General features: G+C 39.5%; 2 protein-coding genes across 2 annotated transcripts; one reads left to right on the plus strand and one right to left on the minus strand.

Moving 5' to 3' along the window:
• The first annotated feature begins 246 nt into the window (after positions 1-246).
• On the plus strand, positions 247-15646 carry nudt6 (nudix (nucleoside diphosphate linked moiety X)-type motif 6). Its single transcript, XM_022189723.2, has 5 exons — positions 247-644; positions 3594-3797; positions 9374-9429; positions 12725-12779; positions 14362-15646. Exons 1-5 carry the CDS (start codon positions 386-388, stop codon positions 14742-14744), a joined length of 957 nt encoding a protein of 318 aa, XP_022045415.1. The 5' UTR covers positions 247-385; the 3' UTR covers positions 14745-15646.
• fgf2 (fibroblast growth factor 2) lies at positions 15631-22826 on the minus strand. The gene is made up of 3 exons (XM_022189724.2): positions 22051-22826; positions 19108-19211; positions 15631-15963 (listed from the first exon to the last, which is right to left on the minus strand). The coding sequence occupies exons 1-3, from the start codon at positions 22226-22228 to the stop codon at positions 15778-15780; spliced, it is 468 nt and encodes a 155-aa protein (XP_022045416.1). The 5' UTR covers positions 22229-22826; the 3' UTR covers positions 15631-15777.
• Between the last annotated feature and the right edge of the window lie 2372 nt (positions 22827-25198).

Consider the following 25198-nt stretch of genomic DNA (forward strand, 5'->3'; position numbering starts at 1 on the left):
AGTTAGTCCAGTGTAATAAGTAATATTTAGCAACTTTAAACAGGTTAACCGGCGGATATTTGTCGCCGAAATTACCACCATGCCTTACCGGTTCTTTAAAAGTAGAAATAATACCAGAATATTGCCGCTAAATTATTTGCTAGCTAAATTGGCAAATTTGTATAAGGAGTTCGCCACACTACCTCTACAGAGCTAACGATTCTGTGGAGAGCTACTCCTCGAGCCGCTTTACCGGATCATTACGGTATTTATGCAACTTCCAGGCGGACGTTTACGTAACTGTACCCATAGATATCTATGAATGTACCGAACAGCGGACGCATGCCGGCTGCAAACTAAACTTACCCTCCGTTAAACTGACCGTTTGTGGTGCTGCTACGGTAACATGGCCGGCTGTGCCTTTGCGTCCAAACTGTCCCCGCTCGTGAGGGGAAGCTTTTGCGGTAAAGTGTGCTGCCCCGCCGGGCGCACGGCAGCCGTCCGTGCGTTCTCGCGCGCCGTCACCTGTACCCAGCTGCAGCCCGTGCAGGGCACCGGCGCTTTAACGGGGAAAGTGGACCGATTCGGTGGAGTGATGGTTAATCTGGCGGACACCGGTCTACCGGCGGACATCAGCGAGAGTTCATTCAGCGGTTTACTGCGAGGTTTGTGTTTGGTCGCAGGTTCTGTTTACGAAACAGGTTATAAATCATTAACCAAACAGACTGTCAGTGTCAACAACACTGCAGGAAACACGTCATAGCAAAATATTGACTTACTTTTGCTACAAACATTATTGCTTTGGGATAATTTAAATTTAAAAGTACATAAAATGTAATTAAAATAACAAAAATATTGAATTACAAAACTAAAAAATAAGGTATTTACCGGTAAATAATGTCGCCGGAAAAAGAAATATTACTGATATGTAGTAAAATTCAAAGACAAATGCCATCCATCCTCTATACACCGCTGTATCCTCACTAGGGTCGCGGGGGGCGCTGGAGCCCATCCCAGCAGCATTTGTTATATTAATTACTTCCTAAAAGCATATTCACTATGATTTCATTTTCAACATATGTAATAATTTGTGCAATGCCAGTAGAATCAGTAATATCAGTATTTTATTCTGCTCAGAGAAGAATCTGTGGTACTATTGCCTGTACATATAGAATAACAGTATGCAATATTTAAGTGAATCCTTGCAATATCTGAATTTCTGCATATGGGAAGATCTGTACAACAGTGCTTTTATTTATGTCAAATTTTTCTACTGATGTCTCTATGCTATTTTTGTTTTTGTTTTGTTTTGTTTTTTTGGGGGGGTATAACCTTTACTTAAGTAATAAAACAAATTTCCCCGTTGTTGGATTTATAACAACTTTTTACATCTATTTTTTTTAACATTCCAAGTAAATGTTGTTTGTGTTATGTCTATGTTTTTTTGTTTTATGCACCCACTTGGTATTGACTTATAACACTGCTGTCACTGTTTACAGTATTTGCACTAGAACACCAAGTCATAATCCTTGTATCTGAAAACCTACTTGGCAATACACACTTTTCGCCTATAAAAAAACAAACACCACTGATGTCATCCAACCCTACAATATCCAGATATATTATAGATTTATCGGAGCCAAACATCTGAGCTCTGAGAGAACCTCATCAACTGATTTTCCTTCCATTACCGTCCGTCTGCTTTGTGCTTTTTCCCCAAACTCACAGCATATCAGGATCATATTTTGACTGCACATCAATCAGTTTTAATCTCATCTTATAAAATAGATCATAAATGTTTAATGTGATAGTTATAAAGCATTAAATCATAGAAGTCTGTGCAGTATTTTAGACTTTGAACCGACTTTACAAAGAGCAGCATTTAGAAATTCTGGTTCAGTCTCCTTAAAAATACCTCACAGCCTGTCCCTGCAGCCTCTGCTAGTGTGTGATGATTTAGATTAGGAACCATGGCAAACAGGAATTCAAGAAATAGTTCTCTTTGTTAAGGCTGCATTGATTTAATTTGGTGTTTTTCCACTGCATTCCCCTAGGAACCCAATACATTTGTATTTTTTACTTTAAACAAAGGCATTAGGATAAAATGAAATTATTAGAAACAAAATGATTGGCACTGTCATGAAAAGTTGGAATCGTAGAATAAAGCATGTGTGGGATACCATAAAAGGTGTAAGCATAGATCTGTAGTCTGCAGGTACCCCAGTCTGTAGGGTGAGAGTAAACAGTAGGGCAATTGGAGATACAGGTGTATCAGTGAAGTAAAGTCTTGATTGCAACTTTGCATTGCAGGAAAATCACATTTAACATCATGGCCAGGCTGGTGTATTTAAAGGTGGAATTCTGCCCTGAAAATCTATTCTGTATGCTAGTCCGTGTAGAAGCCTGTAAGAATGCTTCAAGGAATGAAAATTGGAAAAACAACTACTTGGAAAATTGTTTCTCAAGTTTGTTTGATTTGTGAAACTGTACAAGACTCCAAGATAAAACGTGGATGGATGTTCTGGAGTCTGTAGTAATAGAGTGGACCATGTCACATATGGGTGCTTGTCACTAGACACCTTCAATATTAGAGCAGTTATTTTAATTGCAGCAACAAACTGTGACTGCACAAGCCAACTGTTAAAATTACATTTAGTGAGTTGTTGGTCTCACCTGGAAACTGTGGGCGTAACTTCCAATTTGGGGCATAACTTTATGCTATAAAGTCTTATATTAGAGTCTGCAAAAACCCAAATGTTTCAAATATTTAGAGAAAAAAAAAAGAAGAGGACTTCTTTGAGCTGCATATGCTGCTCCAGAATATGGACGTCCACAGCTCAGGTGGCAGAAGCAGCCGACTGTAGCTCCATGAACTTTACTGACCCGCCCTGCACCGTTTGACTTCTGTTTCCCAAACTGAAATCCCACCTGTGTAGTTGGCATTTTCAGATTGATGATAAAGTCATGCATGCTGTTGTGACCTTCTTCCATGAAGGGATTGTGAAGATTGGTGGACCAAGTGCACTTAAGTTAGATGAGCCTATGTTGGTGGTGACACTTAGAACTTTTTGAAGCACCCTTGTACTTAGGAAGCAGCAGTATTAAATCAAACATGCTGGTCAGGAGTTTGTATGAGTACTTTAACCACCCAAACTTACCTATTTATTTTAAATATAAATCTATTTGCTAATTAATCCCACCTAGGCCATAGGTTTTCAGAAATTTACAGTTCCATTTAACAGCAATCAATATTTTGCTTAAAGGCAAAATGACAACACTCAGTGAGCAATTTAACATGTTTTCTTTGTGCGTTTTTTCAACTAGGTTCAGGATTCACAGCATCAACCTTCTATGTTTAAAATCCCAATGCATCAAGCCTGCGTCTGCCCAACTGTGTCTGCTGTTTGTCGTGCTCGCTTATCTTTTTAAATGCCTCTCTTTAGAATCCATTTAGGAGGAAATGTCTTTTTCAAGCCTTTCACATCTAATTATGTCATATTTCAGCCATATTTCCTGTTTCTTTGTGGAGTTTATCAGTGAAAAGACAGAGACTTCAAGGACAAATGTAGTTTTAAAAGCTTACTTTTTCAACATTTGACATCTGCACTCCACAGATTCTTTAGTCCAGTGGAAAGCAGACGGGAAGCTAGCGGTGTGGCTTCGAGTTCCCATCTCACTGAGTCGATGTGCTGCGGCGGCTTCAGCTCACGGCTTCACCTTCCATCACGCCAAAAACGATCACACCGTGCTGGCTCTGTGGCTGGGAGAGGGCGAAAGCAGACTGCCGGGTTTCGCAACTCACCAAATTGGAGTGGCAGGTAGAGATTTCTAAGCTAAAAGTCTTATCTTAAGTTCCATTTTAACTGTATATCAGAGTTTTTACAGATATTACAGAAAGAAGGGATAATATGAAGTGGACCTTAAGTTCAGATGATTTTTTCAAACCAGTGTGCTTGTACAGTAATACGGTACTGAGTTATATGTGCAGCAAAACACATGTAAATTGTAGCTAGTAATATGTAAAAAAATGATGACAAGCACTAAGCAACCCTGTTAACTTCCTGGTCCAGTCAAAGCCATGAGAGAAATAAATAATATTTCTCTGCATAATTGATTAATATCCATATCCTTCATGCTAAAAAAATTAATGCACTTTATCTTACATACAGAAACTATGATTGTAACAGCAAATGCAATATGAAAACAAACAAGAAAACAACTGACATGAAAAGTGTACATGCGAAACATTAAATGGAACATTTAACAGTCAAAGCTCAAGCAACAATTGAGCTTTCGGGTTTGGTTACACTCCCTTGCAGACACATATGGACAAAGTATGGACACCTGTAGACTGTGTTCTTCAGCTGAAGGCATTGAAGGATAATTCAAGTTCTTTTCAAAGGAGGAATAAGAAGCTAGAGATAAAACAACTGTAAAAACAGAACATAAAAAGAAGAACAAGAAAGACCAGAATAGGAAGCGCTAAAAAGGAGGCTGCTGAGAGAAAGATGACAGAACAAGAGATGAACCAACTGCAAGATGGAGAGAAAGAACTGAAGGCTTATAAGAAGGTTCTGGATGAAAATATTACAGAACTGAGGGAAGAGAACAAAAGAATGGAAGAGGAAAGAAAATTGCTCCACCAAAGAGCATGAAGATGTCACGTTAAAAATGAAGGAGGCTTTCAGAAAACTGAAGGGAAAAAACGAAGAAGAGGAAGAAAGTCACTGAGGACAACAATCAGAAACTGGAGGAACAGGAAATAGAAATAGAGGCAACAAGTAAAGACCTCCAAGAGGGGAAAAAAGAGAACTGGAGGCAAAGAACAAGGACCTCCAAGGGTGAAAAAATGCCTGGAAAAGAAGAACAAGGACCCCCAGGAGATTGACAAAGAACTGGAAAACAAGGTGAAGGACCTCCAGGATGAAGAAACAGAGGCAAAGTGCAAAGACCTCGAAGAGTGGAAGGACAAAATGGAGGCAAGGCAATGGAGGAGGATTAGATGGGTTTTCTCAAACTTACAGAACAAGTTAGATGCTAAAAATCATTTTGGAAATGTCTGTAAAAATACGCCAAAGAAATAGTAATAAGAGTGCTCCAATTTATATGCATTGTCGTCTCTGAGCTGTGATGGACAGAGCTTCATCTGGTGCTAAACCCAAATCATTATTAGTATAGAAGTAAAATTTACAACAAATCAGTGCTTCAGTTGTTGGAAACGATTATGTAAGTCTGACAGATGTGACAGAAGATTTTAAGCTGTGTTGAAATCTAAAACTTTCCTCTGTTGCCACTTTTACATCATATTTAAACAGCTAAAGCTGGAGTCAAGCGTGACTTAGATTCAGTTATCACAAAAAAAAAAAAAAAAAACGCTGGTGGTTTTCTATCCTTTACAAAGAAATGACTTGTTTGTCTGTTGGGGCTGTTTTGATTTTCACTTGCGTAAATGGAAATTCACTCATCAGGACTGCGTATGTGGAGAGACAAACAACTAAAGGAGGTGCTAAGTTTGTGATGGTCCAGCAGAGGGCAGGATTTATGCCTTCACCAAACAGTAGATGCACTAGAAGCATGTCAGAACATGTCCAGAGCATCTTCGTGTGAGGAGCAAGACCCAGAATCTCCCTTTTCGTTGCCAGGATTGTCCCCATCACGAAGACACTGATAGTTGATGATGAAATGAAGGTTAGGAATCTGAAATGCACTGCTGTTTACATACTTGTTTGCTTGTGTGCATAATGTCCCTGATTCTTGACTCTTTTCACCAAAAATGGAAACAACAAAGGCACTGAACCCAAAAGAATTAGTCTGCATTGATTGGAAAGCAGTCGTCCATTAAACTGACGATGGAATGTGTCACTGATGTCCTGCCAGAGTCACTTTTTAATCAGCAAATGTGGGTTTTCATGACTTGGTTCAAATTTTTTATCAGAATCAGAAATACAGTTGTCGTCATTCAAGGTCAGAAATGTAAACAGTACAAAATATATAGATAGGCATAAGTAGAACAATATGACCTAAAATATAAACCTAAGTGGAAAAGTATGTTCCAAAATATAAACAGAAGTAGAAACAGTACAAGCATACATGTGGAATACTAAGTGCTAAAGATTGGCCTGTGCCGAAACAACACGGTACTCACTGACTACAATGATTGTAGAATTGATGAGGCAAAGAATATAGGAGCTCAAACCATCCAGCATAAAGCTAAATATTAAAACAGTTATTTCAAGGTCAAAATCTTGTTTCACTATTATGACTGCTAAATAACAAGAAGTTAGGAGTGCAAAACAATACAGCCACCTTTCACATCGTAGAGCTGCTTCCAGAATTAATCTAGCTTGGCTTCTAGGATTTAGCCACTAGCCTGGGTTGGCCTGCTTTAGCCACGTAAAGTTCATCCGCTGTCCTGCTATGTAGGAAGAGCATCGGTGACCAACCTGTGCTGTTGACCTTCCCCATCTTCAGGGCTGAATCTGTGCTGGAAACTATCAAAGCTTTCAGATATCAGCCTTATTTTGCTGTTAATAGATCATATCACAGCTGTGTTAAGTCACTGCTCATGTAAACTAAATTTTTTTCTTCCCTTTTTATCTGGAAAAACTGAGAAAATTCCAATTGTTTATCATAGAGTTAGCAGAGCTTCATTACAGCTGCATACCTGTCTATACAGTGCAATGGAAAACCACTTCTAGCAAGTAGAAGTGCAGCAAGTTAAACAATTAGCAGCTATTTTTGGAATTGATTATCTGGTTTTAGTATTTTTAAAGGAAAATAAAGTCTAAATTTAGTGGTTTCAGCTTCCTCAATGTTCACATGTTCTGATATCTTTCCTCTTCTTGGCCAGTAAACTGAATATTTTTAGATTCGGAGCAAAACAAATCATGTTCATACATTGTCTTTGGCTTTGGGAAACCCTGAGTTATCTTTTTCTTTCAATTTTTTTTTATCCAACAACTAGAGATTAATTGTGAAGAAAATATGCAGATTCACTGACAATGACAGTAATTGTTGGTTACAGTCCTAGCAGTAAGTCAGCTCGTCCGTATACAACCATAAAACATGGCCCTGTTCAAGTAGTGTCTGTGGCTTTGAATGCTGATGTTCCCCCAACAAAATGCAGTCAATTTCCTTTGAATTTATAGTTAGCAATCAGAATGTGAAAATAGAAGTTAAAAGGGAGAGGCAAGTTATATATATACATGTGAATAAAACAGCAACAACAGCTGATGTACCGGGTTGTCCTTGATAAATTCCACTCATTACAGAAGGATTTCAGCATCATAACGGCCTCTCAGGACAGCAACAGAAACATAGACCTCAGAGTAAACAAGCAAAATTCCATTTTCCAACCAAGTTTCCCACCTCGGTTGACTAAGCTGGCTTTTTTAAGTGAAGGAAATAAATTTGGCTTATATATGCAAAAAATTAGCGTTAATATTGTGACTCACCAGCAGCGTATTAAAGTTTGCCGCCTCATATAGTGACTCATGGAAACAGTAATAATTGTATTTATCCTCCCGGCTTACATTGGTGCTTGTGTTGCTATTATGTTGATATTAAAAGCTCGTCAGACTACGTCAGAATCACAGATGTTACTATAGGTCTATAATTACTGCCAAGCCAAAACGTAGCATAAGAAACCTACATGAAATATAAAGTAAGGGGAGACATCAAACTTTTCTGTGGCTCAGTCGAACTATAACCTCAAGCGATTAACAGTTTTTTACTACGGAGCCCACAGTCCGCCTCTGATGATTGCTTCTGGGCTTTCTGTCTCACGCTGTAATTCTTTTTTTTTTCTCTCTTGCTCCTCATGAGCATGTTGTTTCCTGGACTGGAGGCTACATAATGATAGCCTCCCTTCGCAGAAACCAGGCCTCCTCCTGCGCCATATGGCACAGGGATCGGGGATGACATCAATTTCCACTTGGAAGTCCAAGTCAAGCCTTTAAGACGACCCATCCCTCTTTACACATCTGTGACATTCATCTCAGGAGGCCCGTCCTGGTCGGTCAGACAGAGCAACCGGAAAAGAAAGTGGCCCATTTTCCCTCCGCCTCCTCCTCCTGAGCTGTCAGTGGCAGCACATCGCTGCCTCTCTTAGTCACTACCTGCTGAAAACAAATCTGCTCAAACAGGAGAAAAAAAATGTTGAAGTGGGACGTCGGCATCATTCTCAAGTACAGCTGAATCACTCAGACTCTGTTTAGCTCTTGAATAGAGAATTTGGCCTTTACACAAAAACACTTTTATTGTAACCCCCTCTTTTCAGGAATTGTTGTGTTCATTCAAGGGATTCAGGTATTACAATCTGTATGTATCACTGGTTTTGACAATAAAAAATGTATACTGACATAAATGATATTTCCTAAATAATAATTTAAATATGATAATATTGTAAATATCCAGCAGCAGAAACTATCTGGTACAGTTAGAGCTGCAGACTGTTCAGTTTGATTAACTTGCCAGAAACAGACACTAATTATTGACATTGGGAATTCTTTTTTCCACAATAATCAAGTAGTGAAAATCTGATATTGTGACAGCCCTAATTATGAATCTACATTTCTAGCAGCAGTTGTAAATATATTAAAGTTGTTTGTAAGGGGAAGCTTGGCCATAATTCCTGTAATTGTGCTGCTGATGTAATCACAGGTGAATAATGTGGCTCATATAAAGATCCCACAGAGAACAAGTCACCATCAGCGCTGTGGAGTTTTATAGCATCTGATAGCTTCAATTTCTAGCCTGGAACTTCTTTTTCAGTATCTTGTAATTCTTTTTTTCTAAGCTGAAAAAGATATGCTGAACATAGTGGAGCATTTAGTAACTAAAGAGATGTGTTTCCTTCAGGTGAAGAAGAAAATAGCTAAAAGGAGGTGAAATATTAAACTTAAGTGTGCAAAACTGCTCATACTAGACATAGTGGTGATCCTCAGCTTTCTATCAGTGTAGCTCTTCACTAAATCAATCCACCTCTTCTTCATTTCATCGTTCTGACCTGTTTTGCAAATTCTGGGATTGGTCACACACGTTCTAAATCCACTACGTCATCGAGCCGTGACTTCTGGCCTACCCAGGAAATCTTCAAATCTCTAACAGACAACAATTCAGTGTATAACTTTCACACTTGTTCACACGTTTCCAACATTTCTTTTCTGACATGTATAGTATCTTTAGAACCAAATCTTAAGCAGCAGAGGTGTGTAGCAAAACATAAAATGGACAAGGCAGCTGTTGTGTTATCTGATAGAGGCTCACCTCCTTGTTTCTCTACGTCATTTCCAGCCAAGTAATTAACTTCAAACTGGGCTGCAAATCGTGGTCCAGCTTTTATACAAAAGCACTCACATAAAGTTTGAAATTAATGTCTGATTGTTTCGTCCAGGTGCCGTTGTTGATGAGTCCAGTGGGAAAGTTCTCGTCGTCCAGGACAAAAACAAGGTAACCTGAAGGTGCACAGAAGCCAAATGAACTCTGTTACATTAAATACACAACATTAGCTAAATTACGAAAGAGGTACTTTTTTTGTTTTCTGTAAATGTGTGTTGGCTGTAACTATGAGGCAATGGAATGAAAGGAATGTCACCAGCTCTCTCCTGGACACTGTTCTCTCTATCTTTGGTTAATAATTGAATCGGTGAAGCATCGGTTACCATGTCGCTGCTAAAAATGTCGGTGATGAGCTTTGTTTATTTAGGCCCGTTGTGCATTGCCTCTGTTGACCCAAAGGTGGCTGGAAACATCTCAGACCTGCAGCTCCTCTCACACTTAACATAACTCCGCACAACATCAACTGACCTCAAGCAAACACGGTGTTTACACGAGCTGAATGCTCTCAAACAGCCGTGTGTTGGCGTGGGCTCTCACAGAGCGCCACTGTAGCCCTCACGTTGTTCGGAGGTTGGCTCACAACAGGCCTCCTTTGAAAGCTTTACTGCACATCTTTGTTTGCATGTTCAGCCAGGGCCAAATGCCACCAATTTAGAAAAGCGATTGCAAAGTGTCGCTGAAGTTTGGCGACCAATTATGTTTTTAGGGATATGAGCAAACCTAATCTGATATAAATGAGGCCGTGAATAAAGGCCCATTCAAACAAACCGCCTGGACTACAAGCAAATAAACGTCTCATCAGAGAGTTTGGGCATGAACATGACGCCAGTGCAGACTTTATGAGCAGTTCAAATGTTCACACATGAACCCTTAATAACAAGACATCAATAAAAACTGAAGTGAAAACCTAATAAGATTTCATGGATCATATGGGTGTTGATAAAGGTTGGACTTCTATGCTACGTAAGTTCTGATTGTACAAGCAATAGTTATGAATGAATTACTTCTATACAAGCAAGTTTTATTTTAAAAAGTATCACAAAAATGATCAACAGCTAGTTTAGTTTGTTTTCCTTTTGAAAACTGTATTGACTGGTCATGAAACATTTCATGTATATGCCTTTTTTTGTTCGCTGTGCTTCAACACAACAATAAGTTACAAAAAACAGTGTACAACAGCAAGAGTTTAGTGTACTTTTTCCTATGTCTGCTGACAAATTCACCTCATCTTTGTGGGCGATAGAATAAATATTCTGACTAAAAGTTCCAGGCGTTTTGCGTGGAAATGTGACTGCTGTGTTGTATTGCAGTTTTGTCAGACATATTAAATAGACAATGGACTTGAAAGTAATTATTTGTCACGATTCAGAGTTAAAGATGCTTTGCTCCATTTTAGATCACGGAAATTTAAATAATTTGGCTTTTGTTGGTCTGACAGCATCAGCAAGATGAATATATTTTGACACCTTCACTGCCTCTTTAACACAATTTAAGCTATTAAAGTTCTAATGCCAGAGTTTCGATATGTTTACACAAGATCAGGATGTAGTACACTAGTGGTTATTGATTCACCTGCGTTGTCTTTAGATAATGAGATGGAAAAAGCCAACAAACCTTTGTGTGTGTATTCTCAAATACATCCTGTTTTGTTCTCATTTTCCATGTCTAATCTACAATAGAGTTCTCTCTGATAGAACATGATTTACTCTAATTGAAGCTTTCAAGGTGTTTCGTTTATTTTACTCTCAAGACTCAGAGTTTGTTGATGTGTCGGCTCCACGTGTGCACAGCAAAATTAGCGAGGAATATTTTGTTGCACAAAGAAATGCAGCATCAGTTGTAAGGAAATATTTCAGCTACAGAGGATGACGCTGACAAAAAACAGCTACGTCACTAGCAGTGTCTTGGACTACACAAAGAAACACAAGCAATTAGTCTGACCATTTCAATCAGCAGCACAGACCTCTGTATGACAACAGCAAAGCCAGATCTGAATGTCATCCATAGCAAGAATCTACTTTAGATGTCTTTGACACTCCATGTTTTCATCATTTTAATTTCAGAAAACTTTTTAACATAGATCGCAGAAAAACTAAATATTGCAGTGTCAGTTTTTTCCACTTTCACGCAGATCTCAAAGCAGTTCCAGTGAAGAAGATGACAAATATAGTTTGCATTATAACTGACACAATGTAAGTGGCCTCGTTTGCTGGCCTTTAATTGTACCCAGCATGTTAACATGTGTCCCAGCCAGGAAATTTGAGAGCGTATAATGTATCTTGATGGCTTTTGTCCAGAGGCAGAGGGAAACAGTTAGTGGGCTGTAAGTGTGGGAGTGTTTTATCTCTTCCTCCTTTCCTCCTCCTCCTCCTCCTCCCGTCGAGCTGTTTACTGGAAATGTGCTTTATAACAGTCTGCCTTTGGCAGTAGAGAGTCTCTGACAGACCGAGCCAGTTCAGAGCTCACTAAGGGTTATGAACTCCCTCAACAAAAGACAACTGACAGATTGCCAGTGATCTGAAGGTAATTTCATCCATCAGGGAATTGAATGATGTCATGGGTAAGAGTGTTTCATTTACCCATCGTTCATCGACACATACACATCATTTCCCAGGAAATTTGGTGTGAAGAGTTTACGTACGGTCGGCGATCCTCCAGAAAGTTTTTGGGATCATAATTTTACACTGAGCTCCAACAGCTCCTGTGGGGAAGAGACTTTTTTACCCTAAACACCCACAACAATTAGAGTTACACAAAATCAGCTTTTATTTCTTTCTACCAGCACATTTTAGCTCCAAAAAATATAGCATTTTGTTGACAATACATGAAAATAAATGCCGTAGTGCATTTGTATTCCTCACAAAGAGAGGATCTGCAAGAAACAACCCAAAAAAATCTAAGATAAAATAGCATTTCTGTCTGACAAAAAAAAAAGAAAAAGCGAGGCATACAACATTCTTTAAGTGACTACAAAAATATATATACACACACACACTGACATCATAACTTAACCAGCAGCATACTGTTATTAAATATCAATGATAAGTGGTGAAACAGTTTTGGAAGACACACTTCACCGCAGCAACAGTCTCCGTAGTGAGGCACTAAAATCTAAAGCCTAAAATGAAAGGATGTTCAGATCAGACCCTCAAGCATTTTCTCTTCCTGTGTAATTATTAAGTCAGACACACGACGACATTCCCCCCAAGCCTGATCAGCGACTGACTTGTTTTCTTAAAGAGGGAAAAGAAACTATTTATTTAGCTCCCTTTTTTAAAGAAACAAGTGACGTTTGATTGTTAAACGAGAGCAAACAGATGTGGTGTACGTGTTGATACTCCTCTAACACACTTCTACAGCAGTGCCGTCTGCCACAGCTGACTTTGTCTTTGCTCTGGAATTTCAGACAAAGAATGCTTGGAAGTTCCCCGGTGGTTTGTCCGATCCAGGAGAAAATATTGGTGAGTGTCACGCTCAGCAGAGCAAGAAAAAAAACTGTTACAGTACATCTAGCTAAATCTTTTACAGCTTAGTATTATAGTTAAAGGTGATACATTCATTTGAACTGTACACAATAATGATGCACAGTGAAGCCCCCAACTATTCACACCGAATGGATGACTTTAATAGTGAATTTTTACCTGATCAACAGGCTTCTTCTGCCTGGAAAAACAAAAGACAGCAAGACATGATGTTAGAGATGTCAATTAACATTTTTATGAAAATTGTCATGTCCAAAATTATTCATGAAATGACTGTGGGATCCTGCACCTTTCCTAACAGTCCTAGTAATTTCTACCATGTTCTACAGCTTTGTAATGCACAGAAAAATGCAGACATTTTCTATTCAGTTAGTAGTCAAGTGATGGTTAAACAGCTGGTGTTGTCAGGAAAAGGCTACAAAGCCATGTCCAGTCGCTTTTAGTGCCAGTAGCCACAGTGCAAAACATTGTCGGCCAGGAATAGAAGTGAAAGCAGCCAAGAAGAATCCAAGAATCACCACCAAGACCTTCCTAATGAATCTGCCAGCATCTCAATGAGACTCCAGCAGACACTAAGCAAGACAAAAAAAGCTCACCTGAACAAAGGACAAGGAAAGCTTTTGGTTCTGTGGCCAGATGAGACGAAAATGGAGTCGCTTGACCACAGCGATGTGGCTTCGGTTTGGTGAGAGAAAGCATTTAACCAACAACACCCTACATCCCTACAGTGGTGGTGGAAACGTGATGCTTTAGGGGTGTGTTCAGCCGATGGTCCAGGCAGCCTCGTCAAAGTAAACGGCATCACGAGAGAAGGGGATGGCGTTAAGATTCTGGAGAAAAACTTCTGAAACATACAGCTAAAGTGATCAAGAAATGGCTAACAGAAAACAGGAGCATTTTGGAGTGGCAACCAAAAGACCACTGCCAATCCATGGAAGATCTGAAGGCCAGAGCGATGGTGAAGAAGACCTGGAGATCCTCACAAAGAAGAGTGGAGCAGAATCCCAGTGGAGACAGAAAGATTGTTAGCAATTACAAGAACTTTTTGATCGTTATTGTGGTAAATAAAGTCCTTATCATTAAAAACTGAATAATTTTGGACATGGCTTTTGTTTAATAGAAATGTAGAAAGAATGGTTTAAGAAAGGAAAAACTAGTTTAAATCTGTCATTAGCTTCTCTAACACAATATCTCACAGTTTTTTGTTAATTCTTTGTCAATTTAAGTCAGAAGAAACCTATTGATCAAACAAAAACTACCTCCATATTAAAATTTGGTATTGATATGAATAATTTGGGGCTTAACTGTGCATGTAGATTCTGTCTCTCCAAATTCACCTTTTTTCTGATTTTAAAGCAGCTTTAAAATTATATACAAGAACCAAGTCAAAAAGCAGCGTCATGTTTTTCTTTACAAAAAATAAAATACGTAATTTCCCTTTTTTCTCCCATCCTATAAAGCAGTCTGCAAAGTAATGCTGACAGGGGAACACAAACTCATTCCTTGTTGTCAGGATCTCCTAAATGCCTGCACATATAAATGTTACATGGATCTTTCTCAGGTGCCACCGCCGTTCGAGAAGTGTTTGAGGAAACCGGCGTCCGCTCAGAGTTCAGATCTCTGCTCAGCATCCGGCAGCAGCACAACCACCCCGGCGCCTTCGGCATGTCGGACATGTACATCATCTGCCGACTGAGTCCGCTCACCTACGAGATCAACTTCTGCACTCAGGAGTGTCTGCGCTGCGAGTGGCTGGACCTCGGCGAGCTGGCCAAAACCAACGACACCACGCCCATCACCGCTCGCATAGCCAGACTCCTGCTTCACGGCCTGGAGCACGGCTTCGACAGGGTCGACCTCACCATGGAGGAGCTCCCTGCCGTCTACTCGGGGATGTTTTACCAGCTGTACCACAGACAGCTTCCTACACCGCTGAAATCATAGGACGCCATCGAATCAGCATGTTATGATTTGCTATGCTGAAACATGGCTGTCAGTATTACTCATATTTAAAGTGTATTTATGACTGGACTGTTACTGTAGAGGAAGTATGGTGCAATAGGTTTTCAACTACAAACATACTGACTTGGTGGTTTTTTTTTTTACTACCACTTGGGTACTTGCAATTACTGCAGTTTCATACGGTTTATTGAACACTTTTTGGTGTCCAGAAGGACTGCAAGCAGCTGATTTGAATTTTTTTTAAGATAATTGTTCTGAATCTGCTGTATTACTGATTGGGAACAAAAGATGTCACCATCATTTTAGCTTGTTAGCCAACTAACCACCAGTCTTAACTCTAGCAGCTAGTATATAAATATAGTATTATCAATTATGCTGGCTGCCTTGCTAAATTAGCCCACTGGCTAGTTAAAAAATAGTCAAAACCATTCACTGAATATTATATAATTAACTTATTAATCTAGAGTGAATACTGAATAGTACAAGAAAGATTTTTAAATCTCGTGTGGACATTTTTCATTTTGCCAAATTAAATTTTATACTACAAGATCCAAGACGATTAAATACAATTACAGTAATGTAGGCTCCCTCTCATCGAGGAGACATTATTTAACAGAACACCGCAGTTAAATTAGGCTATACTGTCATAAACTAAAGGTTAGAAAGCAGACTTTTGCTGTGAGGGAGGTTCTACAGATAAAAAAAAAAATTAAATTGTGCTTTGATGCCGTTCAACTGAGGTGCACTTGAGCGAGGCGCCTGGCTCCAGTTGCTGCAGTGTTGACAGTAAAATTCTGGTTTTACAGCTAGGTATAAATGTGTTGCAAAGTAAAGCTGGATAATAGCAGACGTGTTCAGGATTTCTTAAAAAAAAAAAAAAAGAACTGTTAGGATTTAACAGTCAAGCATCACAGCTATTTTGGGCAATGTTGATGGAACACTGTCTTCATTGCCGTCACATCTTCTCCTTCGTCGTTTCCACTAAGACTTCAGTATCTCTCCGTCAGCTCCCACATTAGCACTTGGCAGACATGGGAAGAAACAGAATGGCCTTCTGACCCGGTCCAGTTTTGCTTCCAGACTTGTACTGGCCAGTCCGCTTCAGCGCCACGTACATGTTGGGGTACTTCCTGGAGCGGTAGGTGTTGTAGTTGTTGCTCTCAAGTCGCTCCAAGAAGTAGCATTCATCTGTCGCTCGTCTCTGGAGACGGAAACACAGGAGGATATTTATTCAGACATTCAACGCACTGGTTTTTACCTCCACTTATTGAGGAAAACTGTGGATGAAATGTAACTGTGATGCTAATCTGTATTACTGAGTGGAATACCATGTTTGTTTAAACACAAAGTCACACCAATCTCCTGTTTTTGTATCTGATTTCCATATAAAGCCAACATAAGGGACACATGGAACTTGAAGTGACATTTCATCAAATTGTTTGGATCAATTCTAGTTGAATTTATTTAATATGTTCTGTTTGAAACTTGAGAAATTTGTAATGCTGTGATTTTATGACATTAAATGACCTCATAAAACACCTTTTGTTTAACTTTTTTTTGCCTTTATTTAAAGGAGACAGTTTGTTTTTGAAGAATTTCTCCTTATGTTTGAGGTATATAATTACAATGTGGTTTTTGTCTCAGCTCAATATCGCTGATTTATGATTAAAGTTGAACAAAAACAAACCAAAATGCCCATGAAAGACAAACTAAACTTACCAGGAATCTCACAATATAATTTTAAACAAGGCAGACTAAACGATAGGCCTTCTTGCTTTGTCATAATGTTGACCGTCTATTTTTAGCGCTCACGCAAACCCTTCTCTTAACCTTGTCCTGTGCAGAAAACATTAATTACTGAACGTCTGGCCAAAATCTCACTGTCGGTGGGCGTTGACTGCCCTACACCCTGTCCAACAAGAGGCTTTTGTTTTAGTTTCTGTTTTTGGTCGGCTGTGGCGGCGTAGCAATGAAGCTGTTAGTCACAAGACACTTTCTTTCAGCTACAACAACTTGGTTTAATTTGTTATTCAAAAGCTTCGAACAAACACTATTCCTGTTTTGGTGCTGAAAATGTAGAACTGGAGATGATGGGTTGAGGTGAAATGTGTGTATTCCTGGATGTCCGTTGCTCACCAGTATGATATACAAAATGATGTAAAGCTTGATTGGGGGGAAATTAAATTATAATTTCATTAACAATATTACTTATAAGTTTTAGATATGAATATATAATGAAAACATGTCAAAACTTGTACAAATTTTGCTCAAAGAATCAAAAATAGAAATGACTTAGAAATGTCCTTTTTTTTTGAAAGGAGAGCATTTTTTCCCAACATAGATAACATTAAATGAATCAGAAATCCAGTCTAGACATTGTTAATGTGGTAAATGACTGTTCCAGCTGGAAACGGATGATTTTTAATGGAATATCTCCATAGGGGTACAGAGGAACATTTCCAGCAACCATCACTCCTGTGTTCTAATGCTACATTGTGTTAGCTAATGCTGTTGAAAGGCTAACTGATGATTAGAAAACCCTTGTGCAGTTATGTTAGCACATGGATAAAAGTGTGAGTTTTCATGGAAAGCATGAAATTGTCTGGGTGACCCCAAACTTTTGAACGGTTGTTCTTCAATTTATGAACCAAAATATATCAGTCAGGATCTAATACCTGTTTCTAAATTATCATATGCAAGACCAGACTTGAAACCATCCCAGCTGAGTTGCCAAATCACAGAAAATAAATACAAACAAATGGTCATCTTAATATCTGTTAGCATGCTAGCTTTTTTTGGTAACAAATTGTAGTCTGGAGAGAATTAATGTTGTGGTTTTTTTATGATTCTCTACACACAAGCAGAAGCAGAGCGGAGTGATGCCTTGGGTGGCACCTCGCAGCTCTAGCTTCTCATTACCAGGAAATGCTTGGTGCCAAATACACGGACTTTAGACGAGCCTTCGCAACCACCAAACCACATCAGTCAGCAGCGCTTCACACTTCCACTGTGAGCAACAACACTGCGGCAGCAGGCCGGCACTGGTGCCAGACTGGTGTGGACTAATTCACACGAGCGTTCAGGATATCCTTTCAGATAGGTTTAATGTGAGAAGGCACAGTGTGATAAATACAAAAGGCAGAGTATCTTAACCTGTATAAGGTAACAGATTTTTTTTGTCTTTCTGCTCATGTGCAACTTTTGATCATTTATCTAATAAAAACAGCCACTACTGCAAAATTAGTTTGTCTGAAAGTCAGATATTCTGTTAATGTTTAGAATCCTCTTTAATTGGCCATGTATTTACACAGCATAGAAGGAATTTGTTTTCGTCTGCTGCTGTCACTCCAGGAATAAGGACCGTCCAAAGGTACATCTTGTTTTCTATGAAAACTCACACTTTTGTTCATGTGCTAACATAATTGCACAATAGTTTTCTAATCATCAGTTAGCCTTTCAACACCATTAGCTAACACAATGTAGCATTAGAACACAGGAGTGATGGTTGCTGGAAATGTTCCTCTGTACCCCTATGGAGATATTCCATTAAAAATCAGCCGTTTCCAGCTGTTTTTGTCCACTACTAGCATCAAATCTCCTGCAGAAATCCTGTTCTGCCTTGGCATACATATCCTCGTGGATATGTTAATGTGGTAACGCAGTCGTTTATATTTGCTACTGCATTATATAGTCAAATGAGGTGCATCTGCTCACACTGAGTTTTTGTTTCTATGTCTGAAATCAAACCCCAAGTTAACAGATTTGGGTTTAAGAATTCAACTCCAAATCACATTACAAGTAGCTCAGCTGAGGAGATTTTAAGAATCGAGGTTGGAAATAAAGATAGGTGGTTGAAGTGACTGGATTTGTGGGAGATGCCTCACTAGGACCCAAACAAACAGAAGATGTGTGGAAACATATCAGGTTTTTGCTGTTGCTCATCCATGTGCTTTAAGTTTATACTGCTTGTTAATTACAACATGTGGCCAAGACGTTAACAGTATTAGGATTCATTTTGACACGGATCTGTCTAATTGGACTCTCTTGTTTTAGTCTGAATGTTCTGACAAGTCCAGTCCGAGAGGTGTCGACCAAATTATTTTTAGTCAGAAAGGATTTCTTGTCAGGGTACTGGTAAATATTTGGTTTCCAAAACACTGCGGCCTAAACGCTGCTTGTGGCAGAACTGTGTGGTAAATTCAGTCTCTTTTAGTACAGATTCATGAGAACTTTCTTAGCCTGTTACTACAGTTTACAAATATATTCTATACATATTTATATGCTATCATTTTACAGAAGTAAACTAACTTTCCTTAACATAAAGACAAAGATCCAAGTCACTCACCGCTCCAAACAGCCGTCCGTCTCTGTTCATTGCCAGATATCGGTTTGCGCAAACTCCTTTGATGACCACCTCTCCCACCGAGGTCGCCTGGAGTTGAAGTTTTACTGAGGATGGAGACAAAAGTTTGTTTGAGATCAGTAAGGACAACACATTTGTAGTCTGAAAGATGTTTAAAGGAGACAAACTATTTGTGGACACTTGGATAGAAAGCACTACATGCATTTCAACATTTAAGACATCACAGAGATAAGCGCGGCCATCTGGATGGAGAAGAAATGAAAGGAACAATTTGTTGATTTGTTTCGTTATACAAATCAGGAAAAGGAGCAAACAGACCTTAGGTAATCCAAAGATAGTGATTTACCGGTGTTTAAAGCTGCGTTCACCAAATTCCGACCACCAGGGGGCACACCTCCCAAACAAGCAGACAGAGTCCACACCATTATCACTGGTTTGTAAAGTCATTACGCCAAAAATGATCCACTTACACATCTGCATTCATATATACAATTTTTCTAAAACAATCTTCAGCTGGCAGATGTGTCAATCTCCTAACTTAAAGGCTGGTCATTTGTTGGTTATTAGAGGAGATTTTTAAGCGTTTGTTTGCCAAAAAGAGCAACATGTTACTGATGAAAACAACATTGTGGATCTGAGCGCAAAACCATGCTGCATCTTCACACACCCAGTTTTTGCTACTATGCCAGTTAGAAGTAGTGCTTTCATTCCAGATTAATCTGCCGATTACAACCTTGATCAATCGAATCAATTTTTGGTATACAAAATGTAAGAAAATGGTGGGAAATGACAACCAGTGTTTCCCAAAAGCCCAAGATAATTTCCTCAAGAATCATTTTGTCCACAACCTAAAGAAGATTTGGACACTTTTGAGTTCATTTTCGTTAAAAAAAAAACAACCTGTAAATAAAATCAATCAGTTCTCAAAATAGGTGGCAAATCATTTAATAGTTGACAACTAATGAATTAATCTCTGCAGCTCAGGTACAAAATCAACAGTGCATGATTTGGAAAGGTCTATAAAGTGAGCTGCAAAGTCAGTACAACCATCTGAGTGGCCAATTTTTGTACCAAATGGTTATTTTATGTAGTACTGTAGAGGAAAATCCAGGTAAAAGTAAATAAAATGATGGCCATAAACCTGCTGTAAGTAGATAAACTAGTATCGGCTTATGTTCCCTAGACTGCAGACAATGGATTTGTTGTGATTTCCTCCATGTGTAGTCCAACATAAGCTGCATTTTATTGTCAGTAAGTGAATGAAACACCAACAATAAGTTCCTTCACATCAGCCAGCAAACAGTAGCAATGCATAACCCAGAGTACCTGCTGGCTGTGTGACGGCCTCCTCAAAGATGCATCAAAATCCTCTCTGCATCAGAGACACTGCTGCTCGCCAGCAGAGCATACTTTGCATGAAGCCAAACCACGATAAAGGAAGCAGAGGCCCCTCGTAAGGTAATTTAGGGGATCTGTCCAGAATTACTCCACATTAAGACCTCGGAAAGACACGCAGCTGTCTGTCATTAAGCTGGCTGCCTGGGAGATTCAAGTCACAGATCAAAGAGGTGTTCTTCCCTGAAAAATAAATGTGGAATTGGTCTCAATGTGCTACGGTGTGTTGATGATCATTTGGCATATTATGTCCCACAGCTTTTGTGAGTACAGAAAAGCTAATCTCTGGCTAGAGTTTGCTGTTATCGGTAACTGTCATGGAGTGAATCATGCCAGGGCAGCAATTTGTGGCAATGCGAGTGTCCTGGGAAAGTTTAGGGATTGGAAGTGCATTACAAAGAACACAAACGGCCATCTATACTGGCACAAAATTCCCACCTGAGAAACCTTTGTAACATTTTTCACCAACATTTCCAATTCTAACTGGCAGGTATGTGTGTAGAAGCTGGCACGTCTGTCCTAGCCTCAACAAAAGCACCATTGATGAAACACAGCTCGGGTTATAATAGCTGTAAGAAAGCATTTTGGTAAAAAATCTGATTGATTAATTCTGTTTTATGACTCACGGAGGATAGATTTCTTCTGGACTAAAAAAGGCCTCTTTGATACCCAGAACTAATTCCACATAAAACAATCTCTCAGGATATTTTACAAACAGTGAATGTCACTTCACTATTCTAAAAATAGCTCCTTGAACTGCTCCCATCGGGCATTTGTTGGGCACACATACCTTGAAATGTTACACTGTACTGTATCTTGGGGAATACACTTCCAAACGTGTTTTCTGAGGAAAAAATCCAAATTCATGCCTCCTCTTGTCCCCTCCTACTTACTGATGAAACATAGGAGACATACTTTAAAGTAATCAGTGACAGTGAGGCACTGAGGGGTATCACAGTTGTCCATTCCAAAGGCGCATGTTAATGTTTCCACTAAGTCCACTGTGGACAAATAAAGGTCTACAGCTACTTTCTTAATAGATACTGGCATACTGTGGGTACAGATGAGTGGTTGGGGTATTTTATCATTTGTAATGTGATCATTCTACGAGCCCAAAAGACCGTAGATGACCTTTAAATGAGGAACTCCCTAATTCTGGCTTTTAACTCCTTGTTATGCAGATCTGTGTGACGTAAACCACACAGCGAGCAGTGTGAGTGGCTGTGACTCAGCATGGTGATCTTCATTTACTAAAAACATCATGCATATTCCATCAGAGTTCCCACTGATTTAAGAACATCTGAGGTAGAAGTAGAGTCGTTATACTTTCCAGAAGTTAACCTACACACATTTTGGTCTTCGTGTTAATAAGTGGAGAATAAACCTCAGTAAGGCTGGAAAATTCACATCGTTCCACTGTGATGCTTTTTTTTTCTTTTTACTTCACTCTTGCTTCCCTGCTGCATATTAAAAAGAGCATAAAGAAGCTTTGTGTGCTGTGCAAAGCAAGAAGACTATGGAAGGACTTACTGTGGGGGTCGTTTTTCTCCCGGATTCCGTCCACTCCCCCATCAGACTTAATCCTCAAGAAGAAGCCGCCGTTTTTACAGTACAACCTTTTGGGCTCCTTGAAGCTCCCGGGAGGAAATCCGCCGCTGCCGCCGTCTTCAGATGCAGAGGGAAGTGTTGTGATTTCTCCAGTGGCCATCTCCTCCTCTTTCCCAGCTTCCTGGCAACTGCTTCGTCTCCTTCTTGAGAAGAGCAGGAGCCCCACCGTGGCCTCCCACCTCCCACTGACTGCTGCCTGTTCCCTCCTCCTCTCAACAGACCTTCACACAAACTGATTTTCCTTCACCTCAGGGGTCAGTTTGCTTCAATAGCCCCCTCTCAGGGCAGCAAGTGCCCTTTAAGTCCTGAGAACCTGAAGCAGAGAGACTCCTAACTAAGAGCAAACCCTACAATCTGTAGCTTCTGGCTTGCCTTCCTCGCCTGTGTCCTTTGAGCAGACTGTTAGGGGGGATGCATGCAGGTTCCCGCTCTCTGCTGCTCTTCTTGTGTTTAAAGCAGGGCAGCTGGCTTAGATCTTGATGTGGAAGGCTTTCCCCTTTGGGCCTCAGTTCGCATGCGCCCTAGGAGCACCAGCACACACACACACACGCCCACTAATGCTTACTGATTTAACCAGCCAACCCAGCAGAAGTCGGGAGGAGGGCACGGAAGAGGGACGTGCAGCTTTGGACTGTGTTTCTGAGACCCTTCGTAGAGCCAAGAGCAGCAGCAGCAGCAGCCATGTGAACAGAGAGTGTTTTCATTCAGCCAGTCTATTCAAGAGAAGCAGACGAGAAACACAACTTGTTCGTGATTCACTCAGAGCTAGTCGTACATGAAACACAACAGCGTGAAGCAGAAATGCCAGCAGATGAAAAAGCAAGCATCATGAGTGAGTGAGTGGTTGTAATTGCTATTCTCAACCTCCTCCAGACCAGCTGAGAGGAGGCTCAGTGATGGGAGTTATTCGTGCAATCGTTTCTTTTTTGATTCTTTGACCTAACAAGGCCACACATTTGTCAAAATAGGCCCTCGCTGGTCTGGGCTTCTGGGCAGATGTTACCACATCTGAAACTTGAAGCTGGATCAAGCCAGCTGTGCTCTTTGGTTGACGTCGACTTGATGACCCCCGGAAAACTGGTCAGTGAAACATCTGACATCCAACCAGGCCACTTGAGTGACATTTTGAGGAGTCCAGCCGCCGAGAGCTGTCATGCAAACGCTAGAAAAATGTTAATTCACAAAGACCAAGTGTCATCCAGAGCTATTTATGGCAAAGAATAATGCATAGGAGTCTCATACTGGCATTAGACAAGAGCCAAAGGTATAAAGTTACACTCCATCTTATAGGGAAGAAACTGGGTGTCAGTCCTTCTAAATTTTGCCTTAATGTTAGAGCTTTGTAAACTAGCGAGGTAACCCTTTATTTTACCAACCTATTTGTGTGGGCCCATCTTTCTTTTATCCACTCTGAAACCAGAACCTCTGATTTACATTTGGAAGATGTGCACTCCAAGGCAAGACAAACCTTCACATGAGAGATCAGACAGTTAAGATATGAAATACAGAAAAGAAGAACCTAATATGAACAATAAATCATTCATTCAACCTTTATTGTTAGGCAGAGTAACCTGAGGTATACAGACCTCATTTACAATCTAGCCGAGTAAGAAAATTCAGTAATATAGGCACACAAATAATAAAATTGGATAAGCAATAACCAAAAAAAATATAAAAGTTAAAAAGAAAAAAGCATTAATTAGAGCATTTAAGTTTGAAAACTAAGAAATAAACTAGAACAAGAACAGAGGATATAAAGAACGTGAATTGCCCTAATAAATAAGTTAACTCTTTTCTGTACTGTATCAAAATCTCCAAAAGGACAGGACAGTTTTATCATCACATAAATAGCATAGAAAATGTTTCATTTCTGATCTTCACCTGTACAGATTTGTACAAACACAAGAATGCTCCATATTGGAGAGCATTGTAACAGGAAGCCAAATGTTTCGTGAAACTTCCAGTCAAGCTTCACTTTTTAATTACTAAGCTAGTCTTTGTGCATTCACGTTATCTTTATTTGTGCTACTTGCCAATACTCCAACTAACTCTTCCATCATGAGAATGCTTGTCAAGAAGTGAGTCTCTACAGAGACAAAATAGTTACTGGACTAAAAAGAGAGCCTGAGATATCAATCATGGATCTTTTCAATTAGAGTTAGACTGAAATTAACCCGCCACATTCCACACAAGCGCGAATGAATTTTAAAATGAGTATTACAGGAGTAAGTGATGTCAGTGTCTGCGATTCTAAACACTCCTTTAAAAACCTTAGTATCTTGATAAAGTAAATTTACGGGTGAAAACACAACCTAATTCATTTAGGATTATTTGCATATATTATTGCATATTATACGGAATGATTATTGCAGGGCTATAGTCAGCAGTTTACTATAACATATATGTAAAATAATGTGAAAAAATATACTCATCTTACCTCTGAAAGGTCCAGTAAACGCAGTGCAAGCGTTGCAGTACAGCATCATTCTCGACTCATCTCTCGACCTTGTTGCCCCATCCATGTTGTGTGTTTTTTTTAACGATGAACACATGAGCTAAATTAGCATTTGCATTGAGCATTTCCACTTTGAATCCAAAGTGTGAAAAACATGGATTCAGACTTCTGGGGTTTCATACATAACAAACCAAAATAACCAATCCTAAAATCTTTCAGGGGGGGATCTTCTTTATCACTATTCTTCGAACATGTATGGCTCACCATTGACTTTTCTAGTATAGCATTAGCATGTTTTGAAGTTTTGAGGTGAGCTGGTGTGCTTGTAGCAACTATAGAGTGGTGATTGAGAAAGAGGTGGGGACTCAATGCATCTACACATTGTAGAGTGTAGAGTTACATGTACCGTAAAACGGGGCTATAAGGGACAGCGGGGTAATAAGGGACATTTTTCCGGAAAATGTTTTAAATGTAATTCTGCGGTTTTTATGTTGAGCAGGATGCGGTTTTATGTTGTTTTTATCAATTATCCATGAATTCTTAAAGAAATCTAGGTAAAAACTGCAGAATTACATTTAAAACATTTTCCGGAAAAATGTCCCTTATTACCCCGCT

The sequence above is a fragment of the Acanthochromis polyacanthus genome, chromosome 10, assembly GCF_021347895.1.
Source record: "Acanthochromis polyacanthus isolate Apoly-LR-REF ecotype Palm Island chromosome 10, KAUST_Apoly_ChrSc, whole genome shotgun sequence".
NCBI classification, from domain to species: Eukaryota; Metazoa; Chordata; class Actinopteri; family Pomacentridae; genus Acanthochromis; species Acanthochromis polyacanthus.